This window comes from Leptodactylus fuscus, chromosome 1 (assembly GCF_031893055.1).
Source record: "Leptodactylus fuscus isolate aLepFus1 chromosome 1, aLepFus1.hap2, whole genome shotgun sequence".
NCBI lineage: Eukaryota > Metazoa > Chordata > Amphibia > Anura > Leptodactylidae > Leptodactylus > Leptodactylus fuscus.
Window position 1 is genome coordinate 270,730,414 of NC_134265.1, and position 17,026 is coordinate 270,747,439.

Here is a 17,026-nt window from a genome sequence, read left to right on the forward strand (position 1 = left end):
TTCTTTGGTCTTCTTTCTTTTCTCCATGCTCATTGTGGTACACACAAGGATACAGGACAGAGGTTGAGTCAACTTTAATCCATTTCAACTGGCTGCAAGTGTGATTTAGTTATTGCCACTACCTGTTAGGTGCCTCAGGTAAGTAACAGGTGTTAATTACACAAATTAGAGAAGCATCACATGATTTTTCAAATGGTGCCAATACTTTTGTCCACCACCTTTTTTATGTTTGCTGTGGAATTATATCCAATTTGGCTTTTTGACAATTCTTTTTGTGGTTTTCCATTGAAGACAAATTAAATGAAGATAATAATACCAAAGAATTTGTGATTGCAATCATTTTCTGGAAGAAAATGAGTATTATCTGACAGAATTGCAGGGGTGCCAATACTTTTGGCCAACACTGTATGTGCAGGGCCCTGTACAAAGCCTAGGAGTGAAAACAGGTAAATGAATACTTAATTTTGGGGTCTGATTTAGGTATGTGCCTATTACAGTGATTTATAAGTATGTGCATATTTTTCTCTTTTGATAAAAATGCTAGGAATCCCCTAAGAAAGAAATATTATAGGTGTCCTCCAATACCAAAAAAGATGGGAAAATAAAATCTAGAAGATTTTTTTGTAAATAATTCAGATTGAAAATTCTTAGATTGTTTTTACACAGAGGAATTTGGCACACATTTAGGGGTGGATTTGACCCCCAAATCCGGATTACATTCCTCCTGGAATCCACGCCTCCCATTGTTTTCAATGGTCCCATGCCTCTCCCCCAATGGTCCCATTTCAATGCTCCCATTGTTTTCAATGGTGCCAGTTTAAGGGAATAGGCAACTGTCCTAATGCAATATAAAAACAAGCCAGGTAGCACATAGCTTGTTTCCAATGGGAAGCAGAGATCGCAGCAGGACACGGAAAAAAAGGAGCGTCCTGCTGCGATCTTGCCACGGATTCCATCTGCGGCTCGAGACTCCCTCCTGATTAGGCCCTTTCATCTGGGCCTAATTTGGTGCGAGATTCCACTTCATTTTCCGTCGTGTGAACATACTCTTAGGTTTTGCATAAGTAAAAAGAGAAACATAATATTTAATGGTGGGATGGCCTTTCAGAGACAGAGAGAATCCATATGTAGCAGTGAGCAAGACTAAACTGCATAAGAAAGGAAGGGAATAAATATGATGAGGCAATGACAAATTACTTACGTCTCATTTTCCTTTACAATGCTTTCTAGCTTTAACCTCATTTCAGCCATTTCAGCCTTTTTAAAAAAGAAGAAACAAAAAGCGAGTGTTAAAAGGAGAAGAAAACAAAAATAAATAGCACAAAAGCCATTTCAAGCTTTTCAATGCTGTTCATTTATCTTCACTGAATGCAGGCAGATATAATGACAGGTCAGAAAGATAGATGGATGGAGGGCTAAAAGAAGGAAGGGATGGAAGAATTTGGGGATAGATAGATAGATAGATAGATAGATAGATAGATAGATAGATAGACATGCAGATACCTGGTATAAATGGAGTTGGCTGCTCATTTCCTCACTGTATTTGTCAAACTCCCCAATTAGAAAATCTGCATTTCTAGAAGAAAGAAACAGATTTGCATAATATGCGAGAAGAGGTTATATCCAACAGATTTGATGGATTTAGGAATGACCTGTGACTAATACACTGCTGGTTAATTTTGTCAGTTTTCATAAATCTACCTTGATATACGAATGTTATTTATAGTACCAAAGAATATCTAAAATGCGCCATTTTTGCCAAATGTTCATCTTCAATTACAAATAAAGCAGCCGAGTGCAAAATGCAAGAGCGTTTTCTGACTTGTAACATTAGCATTCTCGTATCCTATAATCAGTTTATGCACTTACCTTTTCTCAGCTCGACTAGAAGATGCGCTCTCATAATTCCTCACATTGCCAGGCATCTAAAAAAGCCAAAGAAACATAAGAATTGAAATATACAGTGCTGGCTGTCATATTAACCTGTGTGTATATGTACAATGGCAGATGTAGATAGCGATACCACTCAGTGTACAGTGGGGAAGCCATTATATAGTGGTTTGAGAAAGTGTCAGGCTCACAGGTAAAGGTTTCTGATCTTCTGACAAAACAGAATTTCAGACAAGGTGAACCTTGGAAAGAAAAATTATATAGAATAAAGCTTGTCATACACCCTAGATAGTTGTCGACCGTACGCTTGTTCAGCCATTAAAGTCCAAATTAAGACAGCAAAGGTCACAAAAGGAAAAAGTGCCAGTCTAAGGGAACAGGCAATTGTCCTAATGCAATACAAAAACAAGCCAGGTAGCACATTTCTCATACATTCTGCTGACTAGGTGTATGCTTTCAGTATGTAGAGGGAAACAAGCCACTACTGAACAGAAACAGTGGCCTTGTAATTTGTATGGCCGCCATAACATGCAGTTACTTCTCTATCTGAAGTCAGGGCTCGTTCACACGAGGCCAGTGGGGCAGAATTTGGACGCAGAATCTGCCTCCATACAAAAGTGGTCTATATAGACTGCTAGTGTTCGTTCTTCCACTAGCGTTTTTTGCCGCTAGCGGAAAAAAGAAGCTACGTGACCTTTCTTGAGGCGGATTCTGCCTCAGGAAATCAATACAAGTGAATGGGAGGCAGAAATCGCGTTGCGGTTTTTTAAGGTCCATTCGCTGTGCAGAAGGGAAAAACTGCCTGACGTTATTTGAGGCGGTTTTTACCAAAAACCGCCTCAGTGTCCAAAAACAGCTTCCTAATTCCTGAAGTCTTTTTTTTTTTCTGGACCAAATTCCGCCACACCCTATTCACGTGTAAACTAATCTTCAAGATTTCAATGAGATGGTACAAAGTGCAAACTAGAATTTATGGGTTTTTAGTTCCAAGTTTTTTCCCCAACTGAGATGGGACTCTTATAGCTTTATATAGCACCCTTCCAACCACTCTCCCCCCAAAAACACAACCTTATTTCACTTTCTGGTCACAATAGCTAACACTTGGAAACCTCCTTCCATCTTTCTACATAAGAGTTAGAATATGTTCACACTGCCTTGAATCAAATGTACTGTTCTGATCCATGATGGGAAAAGTCGGCAGAAAGAAAGATGCGGATGGAGCACCCCTGTCGGCATCCACCTCAGTTAACTGAAATGTTAAAAACAAGTCGGAAGCTTTCTATTCAATGAAAGAAAAAAAAAAAAAAAAAGTTTTAGCTGGGGTTCTGCTTTAAATAATATTATTATGGCTGCCTACAGGCACCACTGGGTGGCACTAGGGAGTTTACTGAAGACTGATTTATTATCGAGTTGAAATTATATGGCGTAAGTTCCCTGACATGTAGGGGATCTAGACCTGTATATCACACAATAATGGAGAGAGGAACCCTATTTAGATAGATTTGAAAAGTAATCAGCACAGGGCTTTGGACTAAAAACTAAACGACACACAGAGCTGGAGAGGAGCCTGTTGTGTGGATGTTCTTCTGGGATGGTTTTTCATTTTATGCACGAGTTCTCGTTGAGGCTTGGAGTACATTGGCAGACCATTTACTCCTGGGAATATTTACCGTTCCAATTCTTCTCCATATGGAGATAATGAGTCTCACTGTGGTTTCATGGCATCCAAGAGTCTGAGTTTTGTAACCCATTCCAGACTCCTTTATCTATATATATCTCTCTCAAAATCTATTTTGTTTTTATTGCCTTTGATCTTGGCATAGTGTTCTTGTAGAAATGTGTTGATTATGTTACTCTCATGCTACCATTCAGTATAGAATATGGGTATAGGGGGATCTTAGCTGGTAAATAAAAGCAGTGATAATTATATGAGAATAATTGGTTATTTAATTCATTATGAACAACAGTAGCTTAAGGTGGAGTATTCATCTATGTAAAAAAAAAAAAAGTAACCATGTAGGAATTAAAATCATCACCAATAACAGAACGGTAAAGGGATAGTACAAAGTTTTGGGTTTTGTTTTTTTATGTTCTCACTGTATTTTTATTATGGTAAAGTGGTGGATGGGGTGTATATCTCACCTGGTTTCCTCAGCCAGGTGACCTGTTCATCCTGCGGGACTCAATATGTAGGTAAAACTATCTGTGAGTTCTGCAGGCGGATCAGAGATCACATTAAAGGTATCCTATCATACAAACGCTTTTTTTTTTCTGAGTAACGTCAGAATAGCCTTAAGAAAAGCTATTCTTCTCCTACCTTTCGTTGTCTTCTCCACACCACCGTTCGGAAGAAATCCCGGTTTTCATTGGTATGCAAATGAGTTCTCTCGCAGCACTGGGGGCGGGCCCCAGCACTCAAACAGCACTGGGGATGTCCCCAATGCTGCGAGAGAACTCTCCCCAGAGCCGCCTCCATCTTCGTCAGCAACGTCCTCTTCATCCTTTTCTTCCAGCGCAGGTTTCAGACTTCTAGGCCTTGGGCAGAGCAGAATATGCATGCCCACAGGCGACGAGAAAATGGCTGCTTCCACAGTATTGTACGGGATTTCAGGCAATGGTGGTATGGAGTAGACAACGAAAGGTAGGCGAAAAATAGCCTCTCTTAAGGCTTTTCCGACGTGTTACTAAGAAAAAAAGCGTTTGTATGATAGGACCCCGTTAATGATATGGGCCGCCAGGAGGATACCCCCATTGCACGTCATTTTTGTGATGCCCATGGTGGCAACACACCATTGTTAAAATTTCAGGGGATTGAGTTGGTTCAGCTGTACCTGACGGGAGGTGAACAAAAATTGTTGCAGATTGAAGCGAGATGGACGTTTTTACTGAAAACTTACAAACCTTGGGGTTTGAACGACAATATCTCATATGCCTGTTTCATATAATTGTTCCCTTGTTATTTTGGATCGTATTGTTGGGCCCTGGGATCTATATGCATGATTTGTTTAGAACCCTACTGTGGGTTGGAGAAAGATTCTTGTTTTTTGCAGTGCAATGAATGATAGCCAATACAGACAGAATGTTTTCTATCTGCATCTAGAATTATATTAGTTTTTCAGTCCATTGTTCCGATCCTAAAATGGGACAGAACAATGAACTAAAATTAAAGGTGATGGTTGCCAAATATGTAAAGATAAACTGCATAATTGTGAACAAACCCCTGTAATACCTCATGTTCAGAAAAGTCCTTTTCTTCATACTGCTTGAGTTTTTCTCTTAATCTTTGTACTAGAAATAAAACATATATATTATAGAAAATAGAAGATATAAGTGAATTGGTTATTACATATACGTTTATACAATGTTACTTATAAATTAACAAAACTTTACTTAAAGGGGTATTCCCATGTACATAATTATTTTTAAGTTTGTAGATAATTAAAAGTTAAAGATTTTTGCAAATATAAGTAACTAGAGGGAGGACCCGGCTGCGCACGGGTATATTACATTTTATGTTTGTGTAGTAGCCCCATAATAATTGTCCAATTTTACACTGGTGTATTTTGTAAGTTGTTTCTGTGTATGTCCATAAGCGTCATGTGATTATTAGAGATGAGCGAACACTAAAATGTTCGAGGTTCGAAATTCGATTCGAACAGCCGCTCACTGTTCGAGTGGGTTTCGAACCCCATTATAGTCTATGGGGAACATAAACTCGTTAAGGGGGAAACCCAAATTCGTGTCTGGAGGGTCACCAAGTCCACTATGACACCCCAGGAAATGATACCAACACCCTGGAATGACACTGGGACAGCAGGGGAAGCATGTCTGGGGGCATAAAAGTCACTTTATTTCATGGAAATCCCTGTCAGTTTGCGATTTTCGCAAGCTAACTTTTCCCCATAGAAATGCATTGGCCAGTGCTGATTGGCCAGAGTACGGAACTCGACCAATCAGCGCTGGCTCTGCTGGAGGAGGCGGAGTCTAAGATCGCTCCACACCAGTCTCCATTCAGGTCCGACCTTAGACTCCGCCTCCTCCAGCAGAGCCAGCGCTGATTGGCCGAATTCCGTACTCTGGCCAATCAGCGCTGGCCAATGCATTCTATTAGCCCGATGAAGTAGAGCTGAATGTGTGTGCTAAGCACACACATTCAGCACTGCTTCATCGGGCTAATAGAATGCATTGGCCAGCGCTGATTGGCCGAATTCCGTACTCTGGCCAATCAGCACTGGCCAATGCATTCTATTAGCCCGATGAAGTAGAGCTGAATGTGTGTGCTAAGCACACACATTCAGCACTGCTTCATCACGCCAATACAATGCATTAGCCAGTGCTGATTGGCCAGAGTACGGAATTCGGCCAATCAGCGCTGGCTCTGCTGGAGGAGGCGGAGTCTAAGATCGCTCCACACCAGTCTCCATTCAGGTCCGACCTTAGACTCCGCCTCCTCCAGCAGAGCCAGCGCTGATTGGCCGAATTCCGTACTCTGGCCAATCAGCACTGGCTAATGCATTGTATTGGCGTGATGAAGCAGTGCTGAATGAGTGTGCTTAGCACACACATTCAGCTCTACTTCATCAGGCTAATAGAATACATTGGCCAATCAGCGCTGGCCAATGCATTCTATTAGCTTGATGAAGCAGAGTGTGCACAAGGGTTCAAGCGCACCCTCGGCTCTGATGTAGCAGAGCTGAGGGTGCACAAGGGTTCAAGTGCACCCTCGGCTCTCCTACATCAGAGCCGAGGGTGCGTTTGAACCCTTGTGCAGCCTCGGCTCTGCTACATCAGAGCCGAGGGTGCGCTTGAACCCTTGTGCACACTCTGCTTCATCAAGCTAATAGAATGCATTGGCCAGCGCTGATTGGCCAGAGTACAGAATTCGGCCAATCAGCGCTGGCCAATGCATCCCTATGGGAAAAAGTTTATCTCACAAAAATCACAATTACACACCCGATAGAGCCCCAAAAAGTTATTTTTAATAACATTCCCCCCTAAATAAAGGTTATCCCTAGCTATCCCTGCCTGTACAGCTATCCCTGTCTCATAGTCACAAAGTTCACATTCTCATATGACCCGGATTTGAAATCCACTATTCGTCTAAAATGGAGGTCACCTGATTTCGGCAGCCAATGACTTTTTCCAATTTTTTTCAATGCCCCCGGTGTCGTAGTTCCTGTCCCACCTCCCCTGCGCTGTTATTGGTGCAAAAAAGGCGCCAGGGAAGGTGGGAAGGGAATCGAATTTTGGCGCACTTTACCACGCGGTGTTCGATTCGATTCGAACATGGCGAACACCCTGATATCCGATCGAACATGTGTTCGATAGAACACTGTTCGCTCATCTCTAGTGATTATGTGTCTCATTTTGGATATCAGTGAAAAACCTGTGATCAGTTGTTATGGATACCCGGAGTAAAGCTGTATCTAATCCTTCCCCATGTAGTACTGTGTTTAGACGCAAGTATCTAATCCTTGTTGGTGTGGTACTGTGTGCAGATGCACATATCTAATCCTCCAGTTTGGTATTGTGTGAAGATGTGCGTATCTAATCCTACGGCATGTGGAACTGTGTGTAGACTTGCAGGTTTGTATTGGCTAAAGGGGGGGGGCACTGTGTTTGGAATGCTGTATCTCAGCAATAGTACGTCTGAGCGAGTTGGAGTCTCGTCTTAAACCTTCCCGGATACCTGAAGTATTAGAGAACAGACAGAAATTCATTTTTATAATATAGAGAGATTAAACATTTTGCAGAGTTTTAAAGATTTTCTCTATATATCTTGTGGTCACAGTTCTGTTGTCTTGTTTGGTTGCCATTGGATATGACCATGAATGCAGGAACTTTCTAAGGTCAGAAAATCAGCCATGATTTCTTTATCTTCTCATTACATGTAGTGTCCCTCTCTGATAACACAGCTACAATAAGAAAATCATAGCTGGGTTCCTGACAAGACCCCGACCATAGAAAGGTTTCTGCATTGGTGGTCATAACCATTGGCAACCAATCAAGATAACAGAGGTCACCACTAAGAAAGTTAGAGAAAATATTTAAAACTTTGCAGAATTTTTAATTACTTATATTTGCAAAAATGTTTAACTTTCAATGATCTACAAATATAGATATGATTATGTACATGGGAATACCCCTTTAATGAGCACTTTTTCTTCAAGTGTACAGTGTATAAGAGGATAATATATTCTTAACTTTGCGTTGCTACATTATACCGCAAGTCAAAAAGCATCTGTCACCATTTCTATGTTTGATCCATGTGATATATCTAAATATTCTCATGGGAGGATTCAACTGGATGAAGTCCCTAAATTTTGTGTGTGCCATTGGGCTGTTTACCAAGACATTTTTACTTAGAACAGTATTTTGTGGTGACAGATGCTCTTTAAAGAGCATCTGGTATGTATTTTTTTAGTTAGAGTTAATGTTACATCACATTATATTCTCATGGGAGGATTTGTTGAAATGATAATCTATTACTTTTAGAGTAATAGTTGGCCATTTTCTACATAATTTAGTTAGAGACAAATTAGTCTAAAACCTTTAAGAGAGGCCCTAAAGGGATTTTCCTGTTCTTCAAGTGTAAAAAATATATTACATATATTTAAACCAGATACAGGTGATCAGATTGCAAGATTTGGGGACTTAATATTGCCCGTATTACACCAGTTGAAAATCAGAATTCTTTTGTCACAGTCTCCAGGATCCAAAGCTTTTTATGCAGCTTAAGCTTTTTTGAGCTCATATTAAAATCTTCACTTATAACTTTTGAAGAGGCGCAGCAAGTGCCAATTGATCTTCTGTATACCAATGATACCAATGGGACCCTTTGGACCTAAGGGTGAGTGTAATGGATCATGAGGCCTGCACCACAGTGTCTATGATGATTCAGCTACAAAAACCTGGAATGAACAGGAACGCTTCTTTTTTATATTTCGGTGCATGAAAAACAAAGCTTTTCTTACTGCTTCATTGAAATCAATGGAGACACATTTCAAACAATACTTTAAGCCAATTTTGAGGCTGAATCCAGATCAATATCAGCTTCAAATTCTTCTGTGTGAAAAGCCCCCTAATTGTAGAGGAGATTTAAAACCAAGCAAAAAAGAGGTCTAATATATGTACCGAAAGAGTTCCATATGGCCAAATATATCTAATAAAGATAAACTCAAATTGTATTGATTAATATTTAAAATACCCCATATGTATGAGAAAGAAGAGAGAGAAAAGAGAGAGAGAAAGAGAGAGAGAAGAGAGAGAGAGAGAAAGAGAGAGAGAAAGAGGAGAGAGAAAGAGAGAAGAGAGAAGAGAGAGAGAAAGAGAGAGGAGAGAAAGAGAGGAGAGAAAAGAGATGAGAGAAGAAAGAGAGAGAGAAGAAGAGAGAGAGAAAGAGAGAGAGAAAGAGAGAGGAGAAAGAGAGAGAAGAAAGAGAGAGAGAAAGAGAGAAGAGAAGAGGAGAGAGAAGAGGAGGAAGAGAAAGAGAGAGAGAAAGACGAGAGAGAAAGAGAGAGAGAGAAAGAAGAGAGAGAAAGAGGAGAGAGAGAGAAAAGAGAGAGAGAAAGAGAGAAGAGAAAGAGAGAGAGAAAGAGAGAGAGAAAGAGAGAGAGAAGAAAGAAGAGAGAGAAAGAAGAGAGAGAAAGAGGAGAGAGAAAGAGAGAGGAGAAAGAGAGAGGAGAAAGAGAGAGAGAGAAAGAGAGAGAGAAAGAGATGAGAGAGAAGAAGACGAGAAAGAGAGAGAGAAAGAGAGAGAGAAAGAGAGAGAGAAAGAAGAGAGAGAAAAGAGAGAGAGAAAGAGAGAGAGAAAGAGAATTAAAGGAAAATTACAGCCCCCAAAATTACCTCCTCTCTCAGCTAGGCACTTATATTGTGTAGAGAGGGAATCTGTTGAGGGACGCACTAATCCTGAATAGACACTATGTTTCTTTCCACAACATAAACAGAATTCATTTACAACAGTGTGAGCCTGCACGATATTCCAGCAGGCTACTGTGTAACGATATAACCCAATGATTAACCCTCTAGTCAGTGGAGATTGGATACTCCACCCTAGTATGTTGGGAATTACCATGTCAGACCTGGGGTATAGATCCCACCCCCCATATCTCTTGTGTTCTGACAGGCTAGGATATCTAGACAGTCATAGAGTAATGCAGTTATGCAATAACACTCTAATCCGTAATGATTTACTCACTATCCTGTGTCTAACACAGACCCATCTAGTGCTGCCAGCACTAGCAGGTAAAGATGGGTGTGCTATAACTGTCTAGTTGTCGTCACTATTCTCTCAATGCGTTTCACCCGGGAGATTCCTTATTCCGGGTTCATCAGGAGAGTTATGAAGCTATATTGCCCCCAACAAAACAAAAAAGAAGATTTGCGGTTAAAACCGCACTTCCCGACACCCTGATGGGCTTAACATTCCAAGTACTGACACCCACCATCAGGCTGGACAACCCCTTTAACACAGTAATAATAAAAATTATCTATAATGTCTCCACCAGAAAAAAAAACAACAGTTTTATCTGCTTAACAAAGGAAAATCGGGTAATATTAAACAGCTAATGTTTCATGTAATATCAGAATGACATTTTCTATACAACACTCTTGTCCAAGGCCTCCCATTCCCAGCACAAATGACACAATGCACACATAGATGTCTAGAAATGACTTATTCACCTGAGGATTGCTGGAAGTGATGCCGGTAAACATCTCTACTAACAAGCACGCACTTTGGGGAACACAGCAGATGTGCAAGGTGACAGGCAGAAACTCATTAGCCAGGCCTTAAATGGGTGCTTGAAAATGTCAAATACATTTATTGTATTTGCTGTAGTGTAATGAGATTCAGATTAATACCAACAATAAGAAGGATAGGCCCTTATGAGCCCATTTATCAAATAAACAGTGAATGACACAGAAAGCAAAGAATCCCTGTCATGAAACATGTCATATAGTCATGCAGAGGAAGTGGCAGCCTGCAAAAGGGAGAACAGTGTAAAACTGAATCGGGGACTCCTTAGAGGTACACTTTCCAGGGAGTCTAGCACCTCCCCAGGCATAGTCATCTGCCGCCATCACATTACAGTGATAAATAACTTACTGTTGTTAAGTATGTCACTTGTGTAGAACTGAAGATAAATAACTATTAAGTAATGTGGAAATAACATGGTTGGTGCCCAGAGCTGAAAGCATACGCCAAGTGCACCATTGGTCTCATATGGCTTCAAAGTTATTATTCTCCAAATCTACACAAGAGACATACATAAGAAAGCTATGCTGTTTATCACTGTAAAGCGCTCTTTAACACCGTAGTGGCAGAGGAACCTGCTGGAGGGAAGGTGATAGACTCTCTGTAAGGGGGAATGAAAGCAGAGGTGATAAATCCCTTGTAACAGTCTAAATAAACACTACACGGAGGCAGCCTGACTGTATAGAGGGGTCTGCGTGACCAGAAGACCTTCCTCCAGACTCACCAGCTATAGCATGATGCCGATGGAGCAATGCAGAAATACATTTTTTTTAATGGATATGCAAATCAGCCTACAAGTGCACTGGAGGCAGGCCTGACTTACTAGATTTGTCTACAACCATGTCGCATACAGAGAGGATATAAAATGTCAATCATGGCTAAAGGACAGACATTGGACAACTATTCTGGACGAGAGCCAAAGCAGTTGCCGCTGACTGTAAGCAAATCTGGTTGATTTACATAGCCATAAAAAGATGATTATCTACGAACTGCTTCATCGCTTTGTGGCCAAAATGTTATGTTTCTGCTCTTGTTAAAAGCTCCTACACAGTACTATTATTGGTTTGGGAAACATTTTGAACCTGACAGACTCCCTTTAATCTTGTCAGTGCAAGACAGTGTTTTCTTCAAATTCCAGTCCCTACTCTATGTACATTGTGCTTTAGTAGTATCACATACTCGTCGGAGGATTTTTCAGTGCTTTACGCCGATTTTGGGATCAGCAGCTCCGGACACAGCCTCTACCTCAAGCCATATTCCTGCACTTCAGGCTGCAGTGTGTCATCATCAAACATGCACAGTACAGTTAGTGGATGGAGGTAGCAGCAGCACATAGTAAAGCCCATTAATGGAAAGCAATGACCCTAAAGCCCTTTTCTGCTCATTTACATAGGGATAAAAGGTAAATTTTTACAAGAATGGAGCAGCGGTCCTAAATAAGAAATACATAATTGTAAACTGTGCTGACAACCCTACAAGGTACTGTGATTAGTCTGTATCTCAATTTTGTGCTGACAGGCTCACTTTAAAGGGATTCAATTATTAAAATGCATTTTTTTGTCCCTAACACGTAGGAATAGCCTTAAGAAAGGCTCCTATCTTTAGATGTCTTCTCCGCATCGCTGTTCGGTATTAATCCCGGTTTTCTTCTGTATGCAAATGAGTTCTCTAAGGACTGGGGGGGCGGGCCCTAATGCTGCGAGAGAACTCTCCAACACCGCCTCCATCTACGCCTGGAACGCCAACAATTTTCTTGTGGCTGCTTATACAGTACGCTGGGGTAAGCGGCTACAAGAAAACTGCCGTGCGCATACGCAGTGGGCTATGCCAAAGGCCTGATGGCAAGAGCCGACTGCACATGCCTAGAAGTTTGAGGCCAGTGCCAGAAGAAGACGCAGGGAGAGGCCGTTACAGGCAAAGATAGAGGCGGCGGTGGAGATTTCTCTCGAAGCATTGGGGACGCCGCCAATGCTGTTTGAACTCTGGGGACCGCCCCCAGTCCTGTTTGAGCACTGGGGACCGCCCCCAGTGCTGCGAGAGAACTCATTTGCATACAGAAGAAAAAAGGGATTTCTAAGACATCTAAAGGTAGGAAAAGAATAGCCTTTCTTAAGACTATTCATATGTGTTAGGGACAAAAAAAAAAAAAATAAAAAAAAAAAAATAGCATTTTAATGATTGAATCCCTTTGATGGTTAAGTGAAAACAGGACTGCAGGATCAGACTACACAGAGTTAGCTTTTTGACTGTTACCATAGTGACACATAAGCCTGACTAGAACCTGTCGAACCAAGTTAATGCTTTTTTTTTGTTTTATTTTTATTAAGATCTAATGCAGTCACTTTACTTTAGATGCACTGCAGACTAATCAAATTGCCCACTGCTTGGGGGACTGCATAACAAAGGAGCCCATACTCAGCTAATACAGACCTTGCCTCTCAAGAGCCTGTTAACGCACAGGATCCCTGTAGCCATGACAGAATATATGGCACACTTCAACAATGTAAACACTGAATGATGACACAAGAGCAGCAAAGGGGTTATCTGGGATTACAAATTTGAATGCAGGGGAGGTGAAGAAAATATTAAAGCACTTATACTTGCCTACATCTTCCCCTCCATTCCTGTGCAGGGCCGCCTGTTACCTGTGCTCCTCTGTTTATACTGTGCTGCAGTATAGCTGAAAGTGGGGTTTGGCTGTAGCGGTCCTGCAGCCACATTGTATAGAAACAAAGGAGCCCAGGTGATGGGTGACCCAGCACCGGAATGGAGGGCAAGATGGAGGAAAGTATAAATGCAATTTTAACTTTCAAATTACAGGACAACCCCTTTAAAAAAAAGGGAGTTATGAGGTCTTATTTTGTCATGTTGTCCATATGCAGTTTATTTCATTTTTCTTGTCTGAACTATATATAAACCCTTTAAGGCTATGTCTTACATGTGCAAATCTGATGTGACAGGAATCGGAGGCTGACCCTTGGTCTGTATTTGGTGAGTCTGATGAGGCTGATTTAGAATTCTACTTCATACAGAATCCCTTCATGCTGTAAAAAGTGCGGCCTGGATTGAAGTTAAATGGGATGAAACTTTCTAGCAGATTTCAGGGCGGAAGACTTGTTGGGATACACATGAAAAATATTCTGTGTGAGCATAACCTAAATGTTCTGTAACACAAACACAGAAATCCACTTAGATCCGCAAACTCCCTTTAGTGTGAATGTTAGAAAATATTAACAGTCTGTTACTCACCTTGATCTCGAAGGAAGTCAATTTCTACACTTGCCATTTCCCGGCTCCTAAAATCACAAAGCAGTTCCGATATAATTACCATTTATATCCTTCAGAAATTCAGACACATTTCCTTACATTAGCTATTAAAAATAAAACTATTCATTGAGAATAATGACGATTCATTACATAAATAACGACCTGAAAACCTGGATCGATTGCGAATAAGGAGAGCGTAACTTATTTCTAATATTAGGCCAGCTGAAAACACGCCATCAAATAAAAGGCTATTACTAGCTCGCCTTCTTGTTGAAGAAATTGCTGCAGCTCAAGGCAATATAATAACAGCTCACAACAACCTCTAATTATAGCCTATACCAAATTTGTCACATTCAGTATTATTATAAGTTCACTAGCTTTGCTTCCGCTATGCATTAATATTTACAGAGCATTACCATGACAATTCTATTTTTATAAGGATACAATTAGGAACAAATAACTATGGGGTTTTATGCCTGGAGACAAGCCAATCCCCCTCACCTCCATGAGGTGGAATCATGCGTTTTCTCTACATGGTGTGGGTGGTTCATGACACTATCATCTGCCTTAGTCATGGGTCCACTGAATCTTTGGTATAAACAGTATCAAGAGATCTGAAGTATATAGAGATTGCCCAAGGGGGACACAAACAACTATTCTTAAAGGCATTCTATCATTGGGAAAACTCATTTTTAACCAAGCATATACTTGCATAGCCTTTAGAAAGGCTATTCCACGCATACCTTTTGTATGTTAATCCTCCCAGCCGTTTTTGAATTAGCCCGCTTTTATTGATATGCTGATTAGCCATCAATGAGCACTGGAAGTTCAGTGAGCACTGTGTGCTGTGTGTACACAGAAGGAGGTGAATTCAAGGAGGCTGATGAGTTGTCATCAGCAGCAGCAGCCTGTGACCACCCCTCTTTACAAAAAGATACAGCTCTATATACTGCCAATACAAATGTGTAAGGATTTTCCCTGGCAACAGCTCAGTTAGAAGGTTACTAGGGAGAATTGTGGAGACTATTTTCTATTAAAATGTGTAAGCCGATGGCCGGCAAAATAATGGAGGGGGTTTACATCTCGCCCAGACTACACAGGTGGGCAAGATGAGAGAATGTCCAGGAATGACTTGTTCTCAGCAGACAGCTTTTGTCTGCTGAGCATTTTTTGTTACATGCTCAGTATTGGGCTGGATTTTTTAGGACTGGCAGGTAGGATTGGCAGTGGGACCTGTCATTCCACAACCCTCCAGTCCACACATTGTGGATGTTTCTGCAGTGTGTCAGCTGCTGTGGATTGTCCTCATCAGTGAAGTTTAAAAGGTCAGCTCCAGCAGCAAGACTTTGGACAGAGCTGGGCTGCAGGGCCAGCTGGAAGGTCACACTGTGGGAGCTGTGTCTTGTACCATTCAATTTTGCTATTGAATCTGCTGTTATAGGTGAGGTAACCTATTTAGGAATTCAGTTAGAGCCTAGCCAAGCAGGTATTTATTTTGTTGTTTTTTTTTTTGCTTTTTTTGCTACTGCGCTGTTTCTTGTGGAGTAAAAATAAAACTCTACCTTTTTGGACTAAAAATCTGGTTTGTGTGTCTATGCCACCCCACCTAGCAACCTCAGACTCTGACAATGGAAATTAGAAGTTAATTAAAGGGATTGTCTGGGATAACTTGAAATCCCTACACTAATCTAAACATTTTCTTCCCTCCTACTTTCTAAATAACATAATTAATCAAAAATGTAGAGTTACCCATATCCCTAGGGTGGTCATGTAACTAACCCAGGGACCACACGCTGAAACCCTAGATACCGTATGTTGAGCAGGGTGTGTGAGCAGCAGAGACCTTTGATGGAGTTCCATCTACAAAACCCAAGGGTTCATCAAAGTCAGCTCCCTCAGTTTCTGCACTATGAGTTTCCATGGGTGGCAGACTTATGTGAAATCCTATCTCATCCTTTCCACTGTACAAGAAACATTAGCATGTGCTCATCAGAATTGCTGATATGACAGCTGCGTTAAGCAGGGTGCAGGGTACAACACAGACCAGGCCCAAGCACCTGGAAAAGGTGTTACAATGGCTAGCGGATAATGCTTCCAGCTGCTTTTCCAGCAGCCGGTCAGCCACTACCTGCAGTCGTGTTCATACCCAAGCGTCTGCCCTTCCTTCCTCCCAACATGCCCAATCTTCCCAACAGTCATCCCACCCTTGCCCCCTCCCAGGATCTCTTTTCGGGTCCTTTTACTGTCTCTCCCTCTGTTGAACCACTTCCCGAATCCCAGGAGCTACCAGACGACTTTGTGTGTACTGATGTCCAAACACTGGAGCATCCGCCATCACCTGGCAATTTTGTGGTTGTGGCCCTGCAACCAGCATTTTCCGTTTTCAGTGATGAGGATGATGAGACACAGTTGCCATCAAGGCATGCTGTTGTCATGTGCGGTTTGCAGTAAGAGGAGAGTGAGCAATTGGAAGAGGAGTTGGTGGACGGCGAGGCCACCGACCCTAAATGGACAGGGGTGATGTATAGCGGGGAAAACAGTGTAGATGTGGAGGCAAGCTAAGAAGGAAAAAAGGTGGCTACAGGCAAAGGCATGTCCAGAGGCAGCAAGGCCAAAGATTTTCTGTGTACTAGCCACTCATGCAAAACTCGCCCATGTTGCCAGACTAATTCCTCCAACAGGCTAACAACTGCCATCCGGTCCACACCCACCAGGGGCACACTCTCCAAGGTCTGGGACGTGTTAATGGCACCCCCTGGCCAAACTACCGCCACTGAGGGGCCTAGTGTCACCAGTTACATGACAAATTTAGTGCGGTTTGCACACTTTGAAAGTCTAAACTGAGTAGGGGCTCTGAAAAGAGCAACCTTACCACCTTTTGCGTGCGCTGTCATTTGGAAGCAAGCCCTGGGCTCAGTGGGAGAGAGCAAACGCAGGACAATCGTCGCCCGGCGTTGCCGACACTGTTGCCCACTGTTTACACCAGCCTGGACACCTACACATCTGTCTCTGACACATTGGGGAGTTCACCCTCATCCGTCCTTTTGGCCTGCATCATCATGCGCCTCTTCCCAGCCACTCACCATCTCTCACATACCCAAGCTTTTAACG

The 17,026-nt window shown here is 41.8% G+C and overlaps 1 protein-coding gene across 1 annotated transcript in view; it reads right to left on the reverse strand.

The window, feature by feature from the left end:
* The window catches only part of SCLT1 (sodium channel and clathrin linker 1), a 128,154-nt gene that overhangs the window by 101,236 nt on the left and 9,892 nt on the right, over nt 1-17,026 (reverse strand). The window contains exons 2-6 of the mRNA XM_075287538.1: nt 13,898-13,944; nt 5,120-5,178; nt 1,870-1,925; nt 1,504-1,576; nt 1,202-1,257 (exon numbers count right to left, since the gene is read on the reverse strand). Coding sequence (XP_075143639.1) covers nt 1,202-1,257; nt 1,504-1,576; nt 1,870-1,925; nt 5,120-5,178; nt 13,898-13,934 — 281 coding nt within the window. The 5' untranslated portion in view covers nt 13,935-13,944. The remainder of the gene's footprint in view (nt 1-1,201; nt 1,258-1,503; nt 1,577-1,869; nt 1,926-5,119; nt 5,179-13,897; nt 13,945-17,026) is intronic.